This window comes from Leucoraja erinacea, chromosome 5, assembly GCF_028641065.1.
Source record: "Leucoraja erinacea ecotype New England chromosome 5, Leri_hhj_1, whole genome shotgun sequence".
In the NCBI taxonomy this organism is placed as follows: Eukaryota; Metazoa; Chordata; class Chondrichthyes; order Rajiformes; family Rajidae; genus Leucoraja; species Leucoraja erinaceus.
The window spans coordinates 85,806,295-85,830,973 of NC_073381.1; the positions used below are offsets into that span (position 1 = coordinate 85,806,295).

Consider the following 24,679-nt stretch of genomic DNA (forward strand, 5'->3'; position numbering starts at 1 on the left):
AGGAACTGCCCACGATCCAAAGCATACCACCTCATCCGTGAAACACGGTGATGGGGGTGTTATGGCCTGGGCATGTATGGCTGCTGAAGGTACTGGCTCACTTATCTTCATTGATGATACAACTGCTGATGGCAGTAGCATAATGAATTCTGAAATGTATAGATACATCCTATCTGCTCAAGTTCAAACAAATGCCTCAAAACTCATTGGCCGGCAGTTCATTCTACAGCAAGACAATGATCCCAAACATTCTGCTAAAGCAACAAAGTAGTTTATCAAAGCTAAAAAATGGTCAATTCTTGAGTGGCCAAGTCAATCACCCAATCTGACCCCAATTGAGCATGCCTTTTATATGCTGAAGAGAAAACAGAAGGGGACTAGCCCCCAAAACAAGCATAAGCTAAAGATGGCTGCAATACAGGCCTGGCAGAGCATCACCAGAGAAGGCACCCAGCAACTGGTGATGTCCATGAATCGCAGACTTCAAGGATATGCAACAAAATATTAAGCATGACTACTTTCATTTACATGTCATTGCTGTGTCCCAACATTATGGTGCCCTGGAATGGAGGGGGGGGGGGGGGGGGGGGGGGGGACTATGTAATAAACACTGCTGTAATTTCTACATGGTGAAACCAAAATGTATAACAATGGCCTTTATTAAAGTCTGACAATGTGCACTTAACTTCATGTGATTTTTTTTCTATTACAAAATTTGAAATTGTGGAGCACAGAGGCAAATAAATAAATGATGGGTCTTTGTCCCAAACATTATGGAGGGCACTGTTGGCTCTGTGATTAACAGTTTTACTGATCTGTATGCGAACGTGTTTCTAGCTTCAGGTTCCTGAGAGTCAACATCTCCGATGACCTCTCTTGGACCCACAATACCTCTACTCTGATCAAGAAGGCTCATCAGCGTCTCTTCTTCCTGAGGAGACTGAAGAAGGTCCATCTGTCTCCTCAGATCCTGGTGAACTTCTACCGCTGCACCATCGAGAGCATCCTTACCAACTGCATCACAGTATGGTTATGGGAACTGCTCTGTCTCCGACCGGAAGGCATTGCACAGGGTGATGAAAATTGCCCAACGCATCACCGGTTCCACGCTGCCCTCCATTGAGTCTGTCCAAAGCAAGCGCTGTCTGCGGAGGACGCTCAGCATCGCCAAGGACTGCTCTCACCCCAACCATGGACTGTTTACCCTCCTACCATCCGGGAGGCGCTACAGGTCTCTCCGTTGCCGAACCAGCAGGTCGAGGAACAGCTTCTTTCCGGCGGCTGTCACTCTACTCAACAACGTACCTCGGTGACTGCCAATCACCACCCCCCCCCCCCCCCCCCCTTCCGGACACTTATTATTATTTTTTTAATTCAAATCGTTTCCTATGTCGCTCTTCAAGGGAGATGCTAAATGCATTTCGTTGTCTCTGTACAGTACACTGACAATGACAATTAAAATTGAATCTGAATCTGAATCTGAAATACAAATTTCACCGTACCTTGATGCAAGTGATTAAAAAAAAACCTCATAGAATCGTTGAACAATTTTTTCAAACAGACAGTGGTGGTTGTATGGAACGAGCTGCCAGAGGAGGAAGTCGAGGCAGGGACTACAACCACATTTAAAAGATATTTGGACAGGTAAGGAAATGAAGAGGAAAAGTTGTAGGATATGGGCCAAATGCAGTCAGGTGGAACTAGCGTAGATGGGACATCTGGACAAATGATACCACCATCATTTATTGCGACAAGTGATGGCTTCCACTCATTGTCGCCGGAACCTTGAGTCCTTTTCAGGATAGACGATGACAGCGAGGCCAACATTTGTAACAAGATGGGTACGAAAAGAAGAATGGACAAAGTAGGGCAAAGGGCCTGTTTCAGTGCAGCATGACTCTAACTGAAAACATGTACAGTGTGAATCCTGCACATGCGCAACATTGGAACAAATGGGAACTGGGATTTGTCAATAAGTAATACAAAAGCAAAAAATATATATTAGCGTCATTCATGAGACCATATTTGGTGTACAATCTTTGGTAAATTATAGAATGGGTGCTAAAACCAAGAGACCATGTGGTTTAGAATCATAGAAACCTACAGTAAAGATATAGCTCATATTGACCAAACATGACCATTCTACACTAACCCTATTTGCCTGCATTAGGCCCAAATCCCTCTACGTCTTTTATATCCAGATATCTGTCCAAATTTCTTTTAAATTTAGAGTATTGAGTATAGAAGTTAGCAGGTCATGTCGCAGTTGTATAAGATGTTGGGGAGGCCACATTTACAGTATTGTGTTCAGTTCTGGGCACCAAGATGGAAAGATGTTGTCAAGCTGGAAAAGGTCCAGAGAGAGGATGTTGCCACGACTCGAGGGTCTGAACTATAGGCAGAGATGGAGCAGGTGAGGACTCTATTCCTTGGAGTGCAGGAGGATGAGGTGTATATTATAGAAGGATCCGATACAGTGCATTCAGAAAGTATTCAGACCCCTTCACTTTTTCTACATTTTGTCACGTTACAGCCTTGTTCTAAAATGGATTAAATTTTTTTTTTTTTAATCATCAATCTGCACACAATACCCCATAATAAAAAAGTGAAAACGGGTGTTTAGAAATGTTTGCAAAGCAATTAAAAATAAATAATACTAATAAATAAAATATAGGTACCAATGACATAGGTAGAAAAAGAGAAGAGGTCCTGAAAGAAGAATTTAAAGAGTTAGGAGGAGAGTTAAAGAGAAGGACCGCAAAGGTAACAATCTCAGGATTACTGCCTGTGCCACGCGACAGTGAGAGTAGGAATGGAGCGAGGTGGAGGATAAATGCGTGGCTGAAGGACTGGTGCAGATGACAGGGATTCAAGTTTCTGGATCATTGGGACCTCTTTTGCGGAAGATGCGACCTGTACAAAAAGGATGGGTTGCACTTGGACCCGAAGGGGACCAATATCCTGGCGGGGAGATTTGCAAAGGCTACTGCGGAGACTTTAAACTAGAATGGTTGGGGCGCGAGGGACTCAAGTAGAGAAAGCTAGTGGACAGTGTGTGAGGCAAGAGCCAGAGAAGGGAAGCACTCAGACCAAACATGTAGGGGGGGGGGGGAAGAAGAAAACAATAATAAACGGAGAATAAGAGCTGGTGGGGTGCTTACATGTGTGAGCAGAGAGACAGAGGTGTGTAACTCTACCCTGTTGAGGCCAGTTCATTGGCTATATTTAAGAGGGAGTTAGATGTGGCCCTTGTGGCTAGAGGGATCAGGGGGTATGGAGAGAAGGCAGGTACAGGATACTGAGTTGGATGATCAGCCATGATCATATTGAATGGCGGTGCAGGCTCGAAGGGCCGAATAGCCTACTCCTGCACCTATTTTCTATGTTTCTACAAGTTGCCGCACGTGAGGCTGCTAAAGATTAGAGCCCACTGTATCAAAGAGCAAATACTAGCATGGATATCAGGTCGGCTCGATGGCAGAAGACAAAGTAGCAATAAAGGGGGCTTTTCTGGTTGGCTGCCAGTGAGTAGCGAAGTTCCGCAGGGCTCTGCTGGGTCCGCTACTCTTCACATTGTATATTAATGATTTAGACGAGGGGATTGAAAGCTTTGTGGCCAAGTTTGCAGATGATACAAAGATAGGTAGAGGGGTAGGTAGTGTAGAGAAAGCAGGGACTCTACAGAAGGACTTGGACAGGTTGGGTGGAATGGGCAGGAAAGAGGCAGATGAAATATAGGGTGGAGTCATGCAGTTTGGTAATAAGAATAAAGGTGTAGACACATTTGGTGCAAGATTCCCCAAATGATAATTTGCAAGTTCACTAGGTAGTAAGCAAGCCAAATGCAATGCTGGCATTTATTTCAAAGCACAGAATGCAAAAACAGGGATGTAATGCTGAAGCTCTATAAGGCGCTGGTCAGGCCGCATTTGGATTATTGTGAGCAATTTCAGGCCCCATATCCGAGGAAGGATGTGCTGATGCATGGCAGATGCAGTACAATGTGGATAAACATGAGGTTATCCACTTTGGTGGCAGGAACATGAAGGCAGATTATTATAATTGAATGGTGTCAGATTAGGAAAAGGGGAGGTGCAACTGGACCTTGGTGTGCTTGTACATCAGTCACTAAAAGTAAGCGTGCAGGTACAGCAGGCAATGAAGAAAACTTGCCTGCTGTACCTGTAGTAAAGTTGTCCTTTATTGTGAGAGGATTTGAGTTTAGGAGCAAGGAGGTCCTACTGCAGTTGTATAGGGCCCTGGAGTATTGTATGCAATTTGTCTCCTAATTTGAGGAAGGACATTACTGCTATTGAGGGAGTGCAGCGTAGGTTTACCAGGTTAATTCCCGGGATGGCGGGACTGACATATGATGAAAGAATGGGTCGACTGGGCTTGCATTCACTGGAATTTAGAAAGATGAGAGGGGATCTTATAGAAACATGTAAAATTCTTAAAGGATTGGACAGGCTAATTGCAGGAAAAATGTTCCCGATGTTGGTGGAGTCCAGAACCAGGCATAACAGTGTAACAATAAGGGATAGGCAATTTAGGACTGAAATTAGGAAAAACTTCTTCACCTAGAGAGTTGTGAATCTGTGGAATTCTCTGCTACAGGAGGCAGTGGAGGCCAATTTACTGGATGTTTTCCAGAGAGTAAGATTTAGCTCTTGGGGCTAAAGGAATTAAGGGATATGGGGGAGATAGCAGGAACGGGGTGGGGGGGACTTTAGATGATCAGCCATGATCATATTGAACGGCAGTGCTGGCTCGAAGGGCCAAATGGCTTACTCCTGCACCTATTTTTGTATGTTTCTATGACAAAGGAGAGGGTCCAGAAGAGGTTTATGAGAATGATCCCAGGAGTGATTGGATTAACATATGATGAGCGTTTGACGGCACTGGTCCTGTACTCGCTGGTGTTTGGAAGGATGAGGGGAGACATAAAGATCTAGAGATATAATAGACAATAGTTGCAGGAGTAGGCCATTCGGCCCTTTGAGCCAGCACCACCATTCACTGCCATCATGGCTGATCATCCACAATCAGTACTCCTTTCCTGTCTTCTCTCCATATCTCTTGACTCCGCTATCTTTAAGAGCTCTATCTAACTCTCTCTCGAAAGCATCCAGAGAATTGGCCTCCACTGCCTTCTGAGGCAAAGAATTCCACAGATTCACAACACTCCGGGTGAAAACGTTTTTCCTCATCTCTGTTCTAAATAGCCTACCCCTTATTCTTAAACTGTGGCCCCTGGTTCTGGACTCCCCCCAACATTGGGAACACTTTTCCTGCCTCTAGCATGTTCAATCCCTTAATAATCTTGTATATTTCAATAGAGGATAGTATTAGTGTGTGGGGATCACAGGTCAGTGTGGACTCGGTGGGATGTAGGGCCTGGATCTCTAAACTAAACCAAACAAGTACAACAGCAAGGAATGGAGAACTGGCCTGGTATTAAACACATGTTCAAGCCTGAATGTTGATCAGTGGGAATATGTCCAGTCTTAATATACTGTGAGCAGTTAACAGAACCTGCTCAGCAGCTGCAGTGAACTCAATGGCTGATACTTTTGGCTGTGAAACTACAGGTAATAGATCATTTCAGTCTGTTTCTTAGCATATTATTTGATAGATGCTTTGATATCTCTTGGTTTTTATAGTTTAGAGATACCACCATGGAAACAGGCCCTTCGACCCACTGAGTCCACGCTGACCATGGAACACCCATTCACACTAGTTCTATGTTATCCCACCCTCACATCCTATACACTAGGGACAATTTACAGAAGCCTACAACCCCGCATATCTTTGGGATGTGGGAGTAAACTGGAGCACCCGGAGAAAACCCACGTGGTCATAGAGAGAACGTACAAACTCCGCACAGACAGTAACTAGACAGGATTAAACCTGGGTCACTGGCAGCAGCTCTACCACTGTGCTCACTTGGAATATGTATCGAAAGGGAAGGAATAGAGAGCACTCCTGTTTCTTAGCATATTACACCTTATTTGATAGATGACTTTGATATCTCTATGGTGGAATTTTTTACACATTAGAGATACACCTAAAATGACACAAAAATGTGGAGTAACTCAGGCCCTTCGACCCACTGGAGACCCACGCTGACCAGGTCGAGACTCAAGTCTGAAGAAGGGTCTCGACCTGAAACATCACTCATTTTTTGTCTCTAGATATGCTGCCTGACCCGCTGAGTAACTCCAGCTTTTTGTGTCCATCATCGATTTAAACCAGCATCTGCAGTTACTTCCTACATATTTTCTTCCTGTTCCATGTCACAAATTTGGAGGTATTTGTTTACAGCGAGGATTACTGACAGTCCCCGCATATCTTTGGGATTTGCCGGGAGGAAACTGGATGCACCCTCAAGTAAACCCACGTGGTCACAGGGAGAAGGTACAAGACTTCCGCATCGGACAGTAACTGAGCACAGGGTTAATCATGGTTCTGGATGGCAGACAGCTCTACCACTGTGCTGCCTTGGCATGTAGGTATCTGAAGGGAAGGAATAGAGAGCACTCTAGAGAAGATCTAACAGATTATAGCATGTTAAAGATAGCACAAAGTGCTGGTGCTCCCCAAGATCAACAGCACCCATGTATGGGTGGAATAACTCATCAGGAAAGATTTGCACATTGTGAATGAAAAGTTGTGAAAATAGACATTAAAAATGATGGAGGGGGTAACTCAGGGGGGTCAGTGCAGCATATCTGGAGACAAGGATATGGGTCTGGTTTCATAGGTCAAGACGTTAATAAAGTCTGCATAGATAAGGGTCTCGACCTGAAACATCACTCATTTTTTGTCTCTAGATATGCTGCCTGACCCGCTGAGTAACTCCAGCTTTTTGTGTCCATCCTCGATTTAAACCAGCATCTGCAATTCCTGCCTACATATTTTCTTCCTGTTCCATGTCACAAATTTGGAGGTATTTGTTTACAGCGAGGATTACTGACAGTCTGCACGCCAGAGGGCTTGTTAAGTATTTGCCGTCTTTACAGATTAGCCAATGCCAGCTCAAGTAAACAAGGCGGTGAAGTGGATGAAGTGCAAGACTGTCTTTATCGGACGGGGCACTGAGCACGAGAGTTGGGACATCATGTTCTGGATGTATCAGACATTGGTGGGACTGCACCCGGAATATTGTACGCAGTTTGTAGGCACCCCCTGATAGGAAGGATGTGATTAAGCTAGAGAAGATTTAGAACAGATTTACAAGCATGTTAAAGATAGACACAAAGTGCTGGTGTAACTCAGCAGATCAGACAGCACCTCTGGAGACACAAAAAGCTGGAGTAACTCTGCAGGAAAGATTTGCGAATTGTGAATCTCTGAAAAGTTGTGAATGGTGTAGTCCCATCTTTAATAGACTCTAGCAGTTTGGACCGATGTTAGGGAACTGGTCTGGAAACTCAGTTCTCTTACTGGATTAAAGTGGGGGCCATGAGCTACCCTCCAAGTCAGGAACTACTCCAGAATCTAAAGGTTTTGAAAAATTTTCATAGCATCCACTATTACTGGAGTACTAATAAAATACTCTGGGGGCAGCATAGATAAGGTGGGTCGGTCTTTGGCCATTTTACCCAACACCACTTCCCCCTCTTTCACTCAGTTCCCCATCTCATTTGACCCCCGGTCCCCTGCTATTTCCGGCAGATTATTTATGTCTTCCTTAGTGAAGACGGAACCAAAGGAATTATTCAATTGGTCCCCCATATCCTTGTTCTCCATGATCAACTCACCTGTTTCTGACTGCAAGGGACCTACATTTGTTTTAACTAATCTCTTTCTCTTCACATATCACATGTCATATGCCTTCTCTTTTGCTTTCATGTTGTCCTTGACCTCCCTTGTCAGCCATGGTCGTCTTATTCTCCACCTGGAATCTTTCTTCCTCTCTGGAATGAAATTATCCTTCACCTTCCGAATTATCTGAAGAAATTCCTGCTCTACCGTCATTTCTACTAAAGCCCTTTTCCTGTCAATCTTTACCAGCTCTTTCCTCATGCCTCAGTAGTCCCCTTTGCTCAGCTGTAACACCGACACATCCAATTTCACCTTCTCCCTTTCAGACTGTAGGTTAAAGTGCAGGTTTGTTGGCTGTGGGATAGGTGTTATGAGTTATACAGACAGTGGATCTCAACAGGACGGCAGTGACACTAGTATCACGACTAGGGTGGGGGGGATGGACGGAGGGAGTGGGGACGCATGGATTACTTAGTTCGAAAAATCAAGTTTCATACCACTAGGTTGAAGGCTACCCAAGCGGAAGTACTGTTCCTCCAATTTACATTTGGCCTCAATCTGACAGTGGAGGAGGCCCAGGACAGAAAGGTCCGTGTGGGATTGGGAAGGGAAGTTAAAGTTTGGCAACCAAGAGGTTTGATGAATGTCTGAACCACCTACCATTAAAGCTGCATTTCTGTCAGGAGGAAAACCATCTTAATATCACTCCTATACCATGTCCACAGAAGCAAAGCTCATGCAAAATTAATTTGAATTTATAAACCATAAACTTCCTAAGATGAACAAAAATCTAGAGCCCAACTCATTTTTAGCTTTTATTCACCATGTAATGTTAATCAGATGTATATACATCAACTTGCAACAAGTTAAGAGAAATGCTAAACCATTTCAAATCTCCCATTTTGTTTTGTGTACCTTACTTAATCCATATCTTAACAAGTACATGTGGCCTCACTCTGTCCCAACCAAGTGTTATTCATTTCATCATAATGGTCTCATCATAAACAAAATTATATGCCTTATGCACATTTTGGTGCAAATGGAATAAACTGGAATAAACAACAGCAAATAAATGCTCCACCATCTAAGCAATACATTTAATGCCAACGTAAATAAGTCATGTAGCCATCATCAAGGATATTTAACGTGGACCAAGTCTGTTCTTAAAGGCCCTTAATGATTTTGCCATCATTGGTGCAACTTCTGGAATAAAAAGTAATTTTTTTTAAGACTTTGCTCAGAGAATGATTAACGCGACATAAAAGGCTAGTTGATTAGAAGCAACTTCTGATATTTATACTCCAAGAATAATGCACGATCCAACCAACTGTTGTAGGAAGGAACTGTAGATACTGGTTTATACCGAAGATAGATACAAAGTACTGGAGTAACCCAGCGGGTCAGACAGCATCTCTGGATAAAAGGAATAGGCGATGTGTTGGGTTGGAATTCTTCTTCATCCTGAAAGTAGGTGGGGGGGGGGGGGAATAAACTAGAGAGGAGAAAAGGCCAAAATGAATCCTCAGATGACTTAAGGGAGGGTGGAGTCCATAATGGCCCATTGATGGCTGGAGAAGGTGTGATAACAAGGGGGATATAAGGGTGTGACCAGTGGATGACTAGGATGGGGAAGGGGAGAGAGAGCTGGGTTGGGGGATGGAATGGAATGGAATGCAGGAGTTACTTGATATTAGATAAATCAATATTTATACAACGGAGTTGAAAGCTGCCCGTGAAATGTGAGGTGCTCTTCCTCCAATTTGCATGTGGCCTCACACTGACCCAACCAAGTGTCATTCAGTTCATCATAATGGTCCCAAAATTACTTTTGTGCTTTTCAAAAGTTTACTTACTTTTAACCTGTCTTTTTGCATCAGGGCCGGAGTGAGCACTTGGAGCAACACTGCCACCATCACATGAGCCACTTCCTCTGGTGGAACCAGCACAGTCTGTACTCTTCACAGACTTTACCCTGCAAGAGCAAACCATTCATTACAGACAACAAAATGGCTGAAAGTGTGCCATTCAATTGCTAAGATGCTTCCTTCTGTAAAGGTTTTTCTGATTTTAGTGCAGATTACAGATGAAAGCTGAAGGTTTGTTGTGGATCACATCCTCACACTCTGGCTATTTTCTCTTTTGCGCTGCCTCGTGTACTTATGCGAGGTTCGATTTGCCACAATAGTATATTGTGCTAAACAAAGTTTGTCGCTGTATCTCGGTACACGTGATAATAACAAATCAATACCAATCGCGTTGAAGATAAAAGGCTCTCAAACATCCCTCCAATCGGGTTGCAGCCACGGTTATGCCGGACAGCGGGCCTGGTTTGTTGCCATGGTACTGAGAACCCGCACAGAGAGGGAGGGTTGCCACTGAGCCCAGCCCCTGATCGCCCGTGGACTGGCGAAGAGGGAGTCGGACAGAGGGCCGGTACGCAGAGCAGCTGCATGAGGCAGTGCAGGGCCTCAATGGTGGAGAGGGCCACTGGAGGCCCTGCTGCAGCCTAAGGCTCGGCCCAGCGGCCCAGTGAGACACGGCTGTATCCCAACCGCCCTCTTCCCCCCCCCATCCCCTTGGGGAACAAGGGCTGAAGAGGGCCATGCAAGAAGGGACATCGGATTATGGTATGACTGGAATGGAGGCAACGGCTGTAACAGGCCTTTTGTGGCCAACTGCAGCTGGGACTGTAAAATGGCACCAAAATGGTGCTTCTTGCATATGGACAGTGGGCTGTTCTGCATCGACTGTGGTGATTGTGCTTATGTATGGGGATAGTTTTGCTGAGCTGCATACAAAGAAAAAAAAATGTATTTCACTGTCCCTTGCTACACGTGACAATAAAGAAACAATTGAAAAATTGAATCTGCTAATATTCTGCATTGTGAATTGCCTCTGGGGGATAAATTGAGAATGAGTTTAATAAAGCTTGTTCAAAACATAAACGGAAAGAAGTCTAGAAGGCTTGTGCAATCTGGACCAGCATAATGTATCATGAGAAAAAAATGTCTAAAATACAGTGCATTCCGGTTTTGTTCCTTTTTCCATAACTGTTTTTGAGGAACTTTGTTAGCAGGTCAACAGGTCCCAATGCTGGAACTGTTCCATGATTGTAAACTTCATCCTCCCCCTTCCAACCTCAATTCCTCTTTAAAAAGCAGGAAACATCCATGAACAGCATAATAAAGGGCGACTTTGGTATTGATGTATAAAATTATAAACGTTTTGTCATAATTAACAATATTCGTAAAAGCTAATAAAATGACAAGCTGGAAATGGGGCTAAGTCACCAGTTAATTGGGAACTGATCACACGTTTACTTCCTCTCACTAGAAGCAGGGTGACCTTTAGTTCATACATAACAAGACTTTTCCGCATTTCTTCTGTGTAATAAGCATTGAGATTTAACCACAGCAAGAAGCAGAGTTCATTATTCATTGCAACCATAAACCACAACTGTTCCAGTTCAGTCACCCCAAGGACATGACCCAACTGCACGGAATATATCCCAGGTGTACTGTGTCCATCATAGAGTGGGACAAATCCAATCTGACTAATTCCCACCAAGTCAACCTACAAGTGGAAGGTGCTGTCAAAATGTTACCATGTGGCACTTCATTACCACTGGCCACTTGAAATTTCAGCAGGATCACTTGTCTCCAGACTTTATATGGGTCAAAGAAGTACTTTCAGAAACCAAACAAGAGCAACCGGACTTTGGTACATCCTGAAAATTGGCATAAAAGAGACTTTCTTTCACTTTATCATTCATTCAGACATATCTGGTTATTCCCAGCCCCCTTCCTTTAGCACCCAGAGTCCGAAGAAATGTCTCAACGAGAAACGTCGCCCATTTCTTCTCTTCAGAGACGCTGCCTGACCCGCTTAGTTACTCCAGTGTTTTGTGTGTCTATCTACGGTATCCAACTCATCTCCCTTCCAAGTGTTTTACCATGCCCGTTAGAAAATTTGGCTTTGTGGCCACTCTTTCAGGCAGTACACTGCAGCTAAGTTTAAATGCAGGGCAGTATCTGTATTATCATTTCATCAACATAGCCCCAAAATGATTCTTCTGCCAATTATTCCAAAACCTGTTTTCTCTCCTTATTGATCCGGTCTTAAGAAATATTTTCATTAACCATGGATTTGAATGCCTTTATTCAGTTTCCTGCCTTATGGATGCCAATCCTAGAATAGCCCTTTCTGCATAACTCAATGCCTGTGCAGTGAATTGCATCCTTTCGAAAGCCTTGCAATCCTCAGTAAAGGGTTGTGTTCAAAATTGGCCTTAGAGTTCCAGCTAGAGTCAACCTTTGTCTTCTAAGCATTTAGCAGAACGTAGAATCCCAAGATTCTTGTGCAGGAAGGAACTGCAGATGTTGGTTTGCACTGAATTTAGACACAAAATGCTTAGCGGGTCAGGCAGCATCTCTGGAGAAAAGGAATATGCGGCCATTCTGTCCTGTGGCCTCCTCCACTCTCAGTGTGAGGCTAAATGCAAATTGGAGGAACAGCACATAATATTTTGCTTGGGCAGCTTACAACCCAATGGCATGAATATTGATTTCTCTAACTTTAAGTAACCCTTGCATTCCCTCTCTCTCCATCCCTCCCCACCCTAGTCTTCTTGCTAATTTCACCATTTGTATCCCTTCATTATCACCTCATCCCCAGTTAACAATGTACCATTGTGGGCTCTACGTTCCCGAGTCATCAATGTAGGCTTTGCTTCATTCTTAACCTTCTCATACCTTTAGCTTCCCTCACCCTCTCAGTCTGAAGAAGGGTCACGACCCAAAACGTCATCTATTCCTTTTCTCCAGAGATGCTGCCTGACCCGCTAAGTTACTATAGCATTTTGTGCCTGTCCAAGATTCTTGCATGTCTTCATAAATAGTCTCCTCAGTTTTCCTAATATCTTTAAAGAATGACGTGCCTACAGCCTTGTTCTCATCGTACTTGCGCCTCTGTAAAACTGCACCATTTTGTGCTTGGGGATTGCCTAATGACATGCCTAATCATTCACTTATTTGCTGGAGAAATACTTCATCTGCCTTCTCAATTGAGTTTCCCAGAGGAGTGACACAAAATGCTGGTGAAATTCAATGCTGGAGTAACAGGCAGCAACTCTGGAGAGAAAGTATGGATGAAGTTTCGGGTCAATGCCCTTCTTCGGATTGAGAGTAGGGGGAAAAGGGAAATGAGAGATATAGTCGGTGATGTAGAGAGATATAGAACAAGTGAATGAACGATATGCAAAAAAGTAATGATTATAAAGGAAAAAGGCCATTGTTCGCTGTGTGCTAGACTGGAACGAGAAGCTGGTGCAACTTGGGAGGGGGAGGGATGGAATGCAGGGGTTACTTGAAGTAAGAGAAATCAATATTCATACCGCTGGGTTGTAAGCTGCCCAAGCGAAATATGAGATGCTGTTCCTCCAATTTGCATTTATCCTCGCTCTGACAATGGAGGAGACCTGGTATAGAAAGGTCAGTGTGAGAATGGGAAGGGGAATTAAAGTGTTTGGCAACCGGGAGATCAGGTAGGTCCATGCGGACCGAGCGAAGGTGTTCAGCAAAACGACTGCCCAGTCTATGTTCGAGGTATACGAGTCCACATCTTGAACAATGGAAATAGTAGATGATGTTGGAGGAGGTGCAAGTGAATCTGATGCACCAGGAGTGGTCTGATGCAGATAGTGTTAAGTTGTACCATGTCCCTCCTAGATACCTGGCATCAGGGCAACATCATAAATAGGGTCAATCCCAGCAATTTGCATTTCATCTTTCTGTTATACATTGAGGAGGTAGAATTCTTACCTCTGCTTGGAAGAGCTTTGAAGTGCGGTCCACGCAGTCCCGTGCTTCCCTTGCTGTCGGAGAATATCTCGGGGAGGTTTTGCAGAAGTAGTTAGATAGGCCAGTTTCACTTGACGACCTAAAGACAGGATTATTAGCCAAATGTGCCGCATGATCTAAAGTCACAGTGGTTACATTATTTGCTCAGTTAATGGACATTCGGGAAAGTGGATTTTGGAATATTGGATATTATTAAGGCAGATTCTTGATTAGTACGGGTGTCAGAGATTATGGGGAGAAGGCAGGAGAATGGGCTTAGATCAGCCATGATGGAATGGCAGGGTAGACTTGATGGGCCGAATGGCCTAATTCTACTCCTAAAACTTATGACTTTTGATCTGTTCACGTTTCCAATGGAATGTTTTAATTCAGTACATTTATGAGATGTATCAATAATAATGGTTTTAAATAACCACAATACAATTCTCAAAATTCATTTTCAATCTTGTCTCATGAATGCTGTGCCAAGATATATTAAACTAAATATATCCAAATTAGATAAAGCCACAAGATTAAAAACAGGAGAAACCATAACAGGATAGCCACCTTTCATAAAAATAAACCTTATAAAATATAGAATGTTTCTCAAATAATGATCAGCATGGTAAAAGTGTAGTGGTTTTGAGTTGTAACTTATATGACTTGTATTCCCCTGGTTGCAGTAATGATTTTTAAAATACAATAAAAATGCTTTGAGAAATGCTTTAAGGTGAAACTGAAATTTGCTCTGTTTTATATAAAAAAACACAAATTTCCCATAGGGATGGAATTTATTTCATCAGCCCAAACAACCATATGCCGTAGTGGTAAGAGTGGCATTTTAAACGATGAATATAAAGGTTGATTGACTAACCGAGCGATACAGTGGCACAGCAGCTAGAGACCCGGGTTCGATCCTGACTGCGGTGGCTGTCTGCACGGAGTTTGCAAGTTCTTTCATATTTCACATACAAATCATTTATAATGAAATACACTTAACTGCAATTTACTTGCATTGAATTACTACATTGCGCAAAGAATGGAATTTTGTACAAACAACTTTCAAAATTCTAAACCTCAAGTTAGTGAAAGTTTAGTAAACAAACAAAAGCCTTAAATTGCAGAACAGGACCCTCTATCCATTTTTCAATTTAAGAGGGTCACAATTAGATTTTTGTTTTGAAGTATTGAGTATTACCATTAATCATGTATACAATATTTCAGATAAAATTCAAAGTTTATAAAATTATTTCCTGTTGAAGGGTAGTTTATGTAAATGAAATCCCATTGTGATGTCATGCGCTGCTAACTGCCAGTGGAACACTGGGAAGGGGCAGTTTATGTAAATGAGATCCCATTGTGATGTCATAGCTGCTAACTGCCAGTGCAGATGAAAGATTTTTTTCAAAGTGGGGTTTTGTAAAGTTAAAAATGTGAATAACTTGTAAAATATAAATATATCTGAACGAAACTTGACTCGCGACATCACAGGACAATGGCGAGTAAGGTGGTCCAAAAATTGCAGCCCCATCGGGTACCGTTTTGGCGTATTTCAGGTCATGAATCACAGACACACACGTACGCACACTCACAAACAAACAAGATGAGAGTTTTAGTAAATATAGATGCATCGTTGTCACCTGCCCGAGCTAACAATGATCAACTCTACATTTTCCTCGAGCTGCCTCGTTTTCACACCATACCCTGCCACACCTCTGCGTCTCCCTCTCCCCCGACTCAGTCTGAAGAAGGGTCTCGAAGAGACCCGAAACATCACTCATTCTTTCTCTCCAGAGATGCTGCCTGTCCCGCTGAGTTACTCCAGTATTTTGTGTCCATCTCCAGTGTAAACCATCATCTCATCTGCTTCCTACACATTCCTGTTCCTTCCTACACATTTCTTCTGCGGCCTTTTTCAACCACCCCAAATTATGCCTCAATATTTGTCTTGCATGTTCAATGAAATCTTTATCGTCTGCTATTCTTTAGTTTCAGCTAACAGGGAGACATGTTGTCACCACACTGCATTTAATTTAAATTCCTCTCAAAAGCACCTTAAGCTCGATGCAGATGAAACATCCAGTTATAATGTTCATCCAGTGGATCTGTAATTCCAGCTCCATATCCCATGCATCAATGCACTAATGATTCAAAATGAAAGCTCTAGAAAGAGATGATGGCCTGTCAGTAAAAACGTGTCAATATTATGCTCACAACTGACCTTTGGGTTTATTAGCATGTGCAGAGCTAATACTTTGAGTCAATATTTTCAGTTTCTGCTCTCGTTCGACATACAGCCTTAGATACAGCTCGCGCCATGATTCATACTCCTGGGGCTGCTCGCCTTTGAAGTCTTTTGTACAATGTTTCATCCAGAGGTGATCAGTCTGTTCAATGAAGCTCTATTTAAGATAAACATGAGAGAAATCACAAAAGATCTTATCAAAACTAAAAATGGACTTTAAGTCTTCAAGAATACACAGGTGTTACGCTATTGCCATTCATCCTATACAGATTACAGTACTGAATATAAAATATAGCACCTCTACAGCACAAGATATTCAAATGATGTGCAAATTGGCCATGAATTCTTCAGCTTCTCTCTACACAAAGATAAACTGAGCATTTATAGTGGAGATAATTCTTCCCTCTATTGTTCTGGGGAGTGGGAAAGGTTTCCTTTAGCAAAGGAAAAATTGTGTCCTGGATTTGTGTTTAAAGCAACAAGTAAAGTGGATGAGCTGAGGCTCATTTAGAGATTGGTAGATATGACATTGTAGGCATTACAGGGACATGGCTGCAGGAGGATCGGGACTGGTCGGGACTATTCAGTGTTATACGTCCTATAGAAGGGACAGGCAGGTGGGCAGAGGAGGTGGGGTAACTCTGTTGGTGAGCGATGAAATTCAGTCCCTTGCGAGGGGTGACATAGGGACTGACGATGTAGAGTCGCTGCGGATAGAATTGAGGAATTGTAAAGGTAAGAAGACACTAATGGGAGTTATCTACAGGCCCCCAAACAGTAGCCTGGATATAGGGTGCAAGTTGCAGCAGGAGTTAAAATTGGCATGTAACAAAGGTAATGCCACTGTGGTTATGGGAGATTTCAATATGCAGGAAGACTGGGAAAATCAGGTTTTCTGGACCCCAGAAAGGGAGTTTGTAGAATGCCTCCAAGATGGACTCTTAGAGTAGCTTGTACTGGAGCCCACCAGAGAGAAGGGATTAGTTTGAGGAAGGACATTCTTGCGGTTGAGGGAGTGCAGCATGTTTACAAGGTTAATTCCCGGGATAGCGGGACTGTCATATGCTGAAAGAGTGGAGTGACTGGGCTTTTACACTCTGGAATTTAGATGGATGAGACGGGATCTTATTGAAACATATAAGATTATTAGGGGTTTGGACACACTTGAGGAAGGAAACATGTTCCCGATGTTGGGGGAGTCCAGAACCAGGGCCCACAGTTTAAGAATAAAGGGGTAAGCCATTTAGAACAGAGCCGAGGAAAAACTTTTTCCACACAGAGAGCTGTAAGTCTGTGGAATTCTCTGCCTCAGAGGGCGGTGGAGGCCGGTTCTCTGGATACTTTCAAGAGAGCTAGATAGGGCTCTTAAAGATAGCAGAGTTAGGGGATATGGGGAGAAGGCAGGAACAGGGTACTGATTGGGGATAATCAGCCATGATCACATTGAATGGCGGTGCTGGCTCGAAGGGCCGAATGGCCTACTCCTGCACCTATTGTCCATAGTGTTGTCTAATGAAACAGATTTAATAAGGGAACTCAAGGTAAAGGAACCGCTAGGAGCTAGTGACAATAATATGATAACTTTCAATCTGCAATTTGAGAGGGAGAAGGTTAAATCAGAAGTGTCAGTGTTGCAGTTGAACAAAGGGGACTATGAAGGCATGAGAGAGGAGCTGGCCAAGGTCGAATGGAAAAGGATCCTAGCAGGAATGATGGTGGAACAGCAATGGCAGGAATTTCTGGGCATAATCCAGAAGATGCAGGATCATTTCATTCCAAAGAGGAAGAAATATTCTAAGGGGAGTAAAAGGCAACCGTGGCTGAAAAAGGAAGTTAGTGATGGAATAAAACTAAAAGAAAAGGTTTATAACACAGCAAAGAGTAGTGGGAAACCAGAGGATTGGGAAACTTTTAAAGGCCAACAGAAGGAAACAAAAAGGGCAATACGGGGTGAAAAGATGAAGTACGAGAGGAAGCTGGCCAGGAATATAAAGGACAGTAAAAGCTTCTTTAGATATGTTAAGAGAAAAAGATTAGTAAAGACAAATGTGGATCCCTTGAAGGCAGACACAGGTGAAATTATTATGGGGACCAAGGAAATGGCAGAAGAGTTAATAATAATAATAATGTTTATTTATATAGCACTTTTCAACAAAACCAATATTTGAACCAAAGTGCTTTACAGAGATTGATTAAATTAATTGAACAGATCAAATGTCAATAAATCCATACAAAACAAAAAAGAGAAAAAGAAAAAAAGACACAGAACAGTACACTATAGAAATCAACATGAAACGTCCCCCCACAGCAGAATTCACTGTGAGGGAAGGCACTAAAAATATCCAGTTCTCCCCCTCATAGTCCACCCGAGGTCGGGGTCTATATGTGGCCTCCTCAGCCAACCCGGTGTTTTCAGGCCCTCTTGCCGCGAAGCTGGGTCATCGGCGTCTGGTGAACATCCTTCAGCGGCTTGGACTGAAGCGGCCGCTTCCTCCCCGAAGACTGCAATGACCAAAGTTCACAGGCCGCGCCGGCCGGACCTCCGACTCTGGCGATCTCGGATCCCAGGCTCCGCGGTGCTGTAAATCCAGTGCCGCCCGCCCGCGGCTGGACGCTCTGTAGCCGCAGCTTAACGATGTCGCAGTCAGCGGTCACAGTGCCCCGGAGCTTACCGCAAGGTGACCCGGTAAGGCATCGCCCGCTCCGTGTTGGTGTCCCAGCATCTGCACCGCCGGCGAAGCTGTAGTCCCGGCAGGAAACGCCGCTCCAGCTCGATGGTAGGCCGCACAGAGAGGACGAAGATGCGGTTCGGAGAAAAACCGCATCTCCGACCAGGTAGGATTGGGGTTAAAATAGTTTCCCCCTTCCCCTCCCCCCACCCACCACATAAAAGAAGACCTCCAAGAAACTATTTGGAGGGACAGGACTAAAAATAAAAAATAAATAAAAGTTGAACAGGTACTTTGGTTCTGTCTTCACTAAGGAAGACACAATCTCCCAGATGTACTAGAGGACAGAGAATCTAGGGAGACAGAGGAACTGAAATAAATTTGCATTAGGCGAGAAATAGTATTGGCTAGACTGATGGGACTGAAGGCTGATAGATCCACAGGGCCTGATGGTCTGCATCCCAGGGTACTCAAGGAGGTGGCTCTAGAAATCGTGGATGCATTGGTGATAATTTTCCAATGTTCTATAGATTCAGGATCAATTCCTGTAGATTGGAGGGTAGCTAATGTTATTCCATTTTTCAAGAAAGGAGCGAGAGAGAGAGAGAGAACGGAGAATTATAGACCAGTTAGCCTGACATCGGTGGTGTGGAAGATGCTGGAGTCAATTATTAAAGAAGTAATAACAGCACATTTGGATAGCAGTATAAGGATTGGTCCAAGTGAGCATGGATTTATGACATTGAACTCCTGCTTGACTAATCTTCTGGAATTTTTTTGAGGATGTGACAAGTAAAATGGATGAAGGAGAGCCAGTGGAAGTAGTGTATCTGGACTTTCAGAAAGCCTTCAATAAGGTCCCACGCAGGAGGTTAGTGGGCAAAATTAGAGCACATGGTATTAGGGGTAGGGTATTGACATGGATAGAGAATTGGTTGGCAGACAGGAAACAAAGAGTAGGATTAAACAGGTCCCTGTCAGAATGGCAGGCAGTGGCCAGTGGAGTGCCGCAAGGCTCGGTACCGGGGCCTCAACTATTTACAATATATATTAATGATTTAGATGATGGGATTAAAAGTAACACTAGTAAATTTGCAGATGACACAAAGCTGGGTGGCAGTGTGAACGGCAAAGAGGATGCTGGGAGATTGCAGGGGGACTGCGACAGGTTGAGTGAGTGTGCCGATAAATGTGAGGTTATCCACTTTGGCAACAAGAACAAGGGGGCAGATTATTATCTCAATGGTGTCAGATTAGGAAAAAGGAAAGTGCCATGAGACCTTGATGTCCTTGTACACCAGTCACTGAAAGTAAACATGCAGGTACAGCAGACAATGAAGAAAGCTAATGGCATGTTGGCCTTCATAACGAGAGTATAGGAGTAACGAGGTCCTTCCGCAGTTGTACAGGGCCCTAGGTGAGACCACATCTGGAGTATTGTGTGTAGTTTTGGTCTCCTAATTTGAGGAAGGACATCCTTGCTATTGAAGCAGTGCAGCGTAGGTTCACGAGGTTAATCCCCAGGATGGCAGGACTGTCATACGAGGAAAGATTAGAGAATGGGCTTGTATTTACTGGAGTTTAGAAGGATGAGGGGATATCTTATAGAAACATATAAAATTATAAAAAGACAGGACAAGCTAGATGCAGGAAAAATGTTCCCAATGTTGGGGGGAGTCCAGAACCAGGGGCCACAGTCTAAGAATAAAGGGGGGCATTTAAAACCAAGATGAGAAAAAACTTTTTCACCCAGAGAGTTGTGAATTTGTGGAATTCCCTGCCACATAATGCAGTCGAGGCTAATTCACTGCATGAATTTAAAAGAACGTTAGATAGAGGTCGAGGGACTAGCGGAATCAAGGGATATGGGGAGAAGGCAGTCACGGGTTACTGATTGTGGATGATCAGCCATCATCACAATGAATGGCAGTGCAGGCTCGAAGCGCCAACTAGCATCCTCCTGCACCTATTTTCTATGTTTCTAAATGTAATGTAGACAGTTAATTCGTTATTGAATAGTGTAGCAGACTCAACAGGCCCAATGGCCTAATTCTACTCCTATGTATTATGGTGATAATTTCCATGTCTTGAGCTCTTGACTTGTGGGATTATGACCAGGTAGATGATAACTTGGAAGGGTAATGTCTGCTATTGTTTGTGTTCCTCTGTTCAAAAATCAAACCTTTTATTTTAAGTCAGAATTGTATTAATATTTTGGTTTGATCCTTGAAGATATTAGTCCACTAATCAGCAAGAAGAGCAATCGATGTTTAAATTTGTTTCAAACATGTTAAGAACCGGTTTCAGTGGATTATTTTTTAAAAAAAACAAATAAAAACGTAATTAACTTTGTATGATGGTTTTTAAACCAGCGGCATAATGAATGCCTCAAATTATGGTGCATAAGCATTTGAACAAAAATACATAAATATATTGAATTAAAATGTGCAGCTCTGTGTCAGCCTATTGCTATATGAGGAACCAAAGGCAATGACCCTACAAACCCACACATCTTTTGGATGAGAGAGGAAACCGGAGCCCCCGGATGAAAGCGATGAACTCACTGATAGAGGAAGTACAGATGGGCGAGGTTTCCTTCAGTAGAGGGAAATTTGCATCTTGGTCTGAGAGGGTGGGGAGAGAAGGAAGGCTGCACTATAACCTTCAAAGGAAACCACAGTGAATGGTGTTAGATTGTGAAGGTCTCCTCACTGATTGCAGAAAGTGGGGAACACCATCATCACAAATTTGGCATCAGCTTAAAATCCATGACTCAAATTAGAGTCAGTCAGTAAAAGAGGGCTCTGCTCTCTTATACAACTCCTTCCAAAAACCAGAGCAAAAAGCAGATTTAATCAGTTGAAGAAAAAGTCTAATGTACAACAAGTGGTGCATCCAAATGCATGATTTAGTGGGAAACCCATTTAGTGCCTCACTTGTCATCCAACTTGCCAAGACAAACCATTTTACAGATGTGCACTGTTGAGCAACAACACCTGTGTGCTGTTGCATGGGTTCCACTTCTGAGTAACAAGAATGAAAACAAGAAGTTCATGACTCAAGCTGTTCAGTGATTAACATTTCACCAAATTCTAATAGTGGTGACACACTAAAACAGTGAGCACAAAACTAACATTTGGATGCACCAATGAAGACCCTTGGACTATCTTTAATCGGACTTCACTTTGCACTAAACATTATTCCCTTTATCCTGTATCTGTACACTGTGAATGGCTTGATTGTAATCATGTATAGTCTTTCCGCTGACTGGACAGGACGCAACAAAACATTATTTGCTGTCCCTCGGTACACGTGACAATAAACTAAACTAAAACAATGGGCAAGGAATAGATAGACAACAGTAGATGCACTGGTACATAGAATCACAGAGTCATAGAGTGATACAGCACGGAAACAGGCCCTTCAGCCCAGCTTCAGACCAAGTTACTTATCTGAGCTTGTTCCATTGCACTTGGCATAAATCCTAATCCTTTTTTATCCACATACCTGCCCAAAGGTCTTTCTAACAATGTACTCATACCTGCCACAACCACTTCTTTGGCAGCTCATTCCTTATCTTGGAATAAAAAACCTGCGCCCAAGGTCCCTTTTAAATCTTTCCCCTCTCACTGTAAATCAATGTCCTAAATACCTGCAGAATGCTGACGATCGTACGTGCTTGGTCAATATATTCTTCAATCATAATTAAAGCAATGGGGCTACAGTAAAAAGACTATTGATTGTTTTTGCTATACAGACAATAAATTAACAAATATCTAATGTTACAATTTTATATCAGCTTTTATCCAATGGTAAGTTTAGTTTAGAGATGCAGCATGGAAATAGGCCCTACAATCCACGCAGACCATCGACCATCCGTTCACACTAGTTCTATGTTATCCCAATTTATCATTCATCCTTATACATTCCAGCCAATTAATTTTATTAAATAGGGCTAATTAAACTACAACCTGCATGTTTGATTGGAGTGTGGGAGGAAACTGGAGCATCTAGAAGCCCACGAGGTCACAGGGAGAACGTACAAACTCCACACAGACAGCACGTGAGGTCACGATTGAACCCGGGTCTCTGGCACCGTGTGGCAGCAACTCTATCAACTCTATAAGGTTCATTCCAAAAGCTTGCGAGAAGCGTGGAAGAAATCTAACAGAAACCTATGGAGTTAGCTCACGGGCAATTATACTTAATTATGAGTTGCTACCGCTGAGAACCTGTGGTTCCCAAGGGTGCTCAATGGCAGCTTCACCAACAACACTTAGAACAGGGGTGGCACAGTGGTAGAGTTGCTGCCTCACAGCACCAGAGACCCCGGTTCAATCCTGACTACGGGTGCTGTCTGTGCAGAGTTTGTACGTTCACCCCATGGCCTTTCCAGCCCCTTGCATACACATCTAGGGAATAGCCATACACTACTTTCACAGGTACTAAAATTTAGCAGGCTTTTAGGGACTAGTGATAAATAGCAAAAACATTTCCTCTAGCGTGAGAGAAGTAAAAAAACTTGGAATTAAAATGACAAAGGGGCAGGAAATCCACATTCTGGGAGCTATAAACTGATTTGCAAATATTTCCACTATAAAATAGTACATTTATCTAAAAGCATACACCGAGATAGTTTAAATGTTTTTCAACAAAGACTTGGGTCTCATAAGTTCATAAATCATAGGAGCAGAATTAGGCCATTCGGCCCATCAAGTCTACTCTGCCATTCAATCATGGCTGATCTATCTTTCCCTCTCAACCCCATTTCCTGCTTTTTCCCCATAACCCCGGACATCCGCACTAATCAAGAATCTGTCAAAATACCCATTCTTGGCCTGATCAACCCCGGCTGGGTCTCCTGGGCGAGGGTGTCTGATGTTGTGAGACCCGAAACACGCGATGACTCCAGGTCACATCACTGAGGATGGGTCCCAGCGCATCTAGAAGATGTATCTTTCATACTCATGTTATTCTGAGTCTATGCCCTCTGGTCCTAGACTCTCCCACAAGTGGAAACATCCTCTCCACATCCACTCTACCCAGGCCTTTCACTATCTGGTGAGTTTCAATGCGGTCCCCCCTCATCCTTCACTGCTCCAGCATGTGTGAAAAAACATTTCTCACCGGGTTGTGCTCCTCAATTCGCCACAGCTGCTCTGATGTACATTGATCAAACACGGGCTCAATGATCTCAAAAGGCACACCGCCAACTTCATGAATGGCTGGGCAAGAGAAAGAACAGAAAGTTAGGGCTTCAGTATTTTGTTCATGCTAACACACCACACAAATGAAAAATCCTCTCCCAACTATTATAAAAATAACATTGGGGGCAACCCGACAACAGTAATATAGTAGACGCAAAAAAAACAGGAATAATTCAGCGGGACTTGCAGCATTTCTGGAGAGAAGGAATGGGTGACATTTCAGGTCGAGACCCTTCTTCAGACTGGCTGAGCAGTAAAATGGGTCCTTGAAGATGATCCAGTGGGTAGAGCAGCTATCTCCAAAACGACAAAGATAATCAGCCGTTTCCATTCACATTCCATGCATGGTGGTGCAGCTGGTAGAGCACCTGCCTCACAGCGCCAGATTCGACCCTGACCTCGGGTGCTGTCTGTGTGGAGCTTGCACGCTATCCCTGTGACCGTCTGGGTTTTCTCCGGGACTTCTCCCACATCCCAAATTGAAGGTTAATTGGCCTCTGTAAATTGTTCCTCGTGTCTAGGGAGTGGATGAGACAGTGGGATAACATAGAACTAGTGTGAACAGGTTGGAATGGACTCTGACAGCCAAAGGACTCATTTCCATGCTGTATCTCTAAACTAGACAAAAAAAATTGATACATGTTGGCAAAAAAAGGGTTTAAAATGTTTAAGAAAAATTACATATAAAATCCTATTCTTGGTATGTTCCCATTTTCATTTCTCACACCCCATCCCTCCAAGTGTACAACTGTATCTTTCCAGTTACTTACAGTCAATGTTGTTCTGAAGGACTCGTAGGCACTGTTCATACAGAGACCTCATCTTCAACATGTTTGTTGTTTTACACCCCGAATATACTTGCATCTTACAGTTTAATCTCTGACCAGTAAATTCCACAGTCTTGTCAGAAACATCGGCTATTGCTGCTGATAAAAAAAAGAAAATCATTTTCAA

General features: G+C 43.3%; 1 protein-coding gene across 4 annotated transcripts in view; it reads right to left on the reverse strand.

Annotated features, from left to right (window-relative positions):
• The window catches only part of eloal (elongin A, like), a 65,777-nt gene that overhangs the window by 15,720 nt on the left and 25,378 nt on the right, over positions 1–24,679 (reverse strand). For 2 of the 4 annotated variants that reach the window (XM_055636150.1, XM_055636153.1), the window contains exons 6-11: positions 24,496–24,651; positions 23,646–23,743; positions 15,826–16,006; positions 13,587–13,704; positions 9,621–9,739; positions 8,568–8,970 (exon numbers count right to left, since the gene is read on the reverse strand). In XM_055636150.1, the coding sequence (XP_055492125.1) occupies positions 8,909–8,970; positions 9,621–9,739; positions 13,587–13,704; positions 15,826–16,006; positions 23,646–23,743; positions 24,496–24,651 (734 nt within the window). In that variant the 3' untranslated portion in view covers positions 8,568–8,908. Of the gene's footprint in view, positions 1–8,567; positions 8,971–9,620; positions 9,740–13,586; positions 13,705–15,825; positions 16,007–23,645; positions 23,744–24,495; positions 24,652–24,679 lie in introns of those variants that run through there. The other 2 variants (XM_055636151.1, XM_055636152.1) reach the window with 2 other exon arrangements.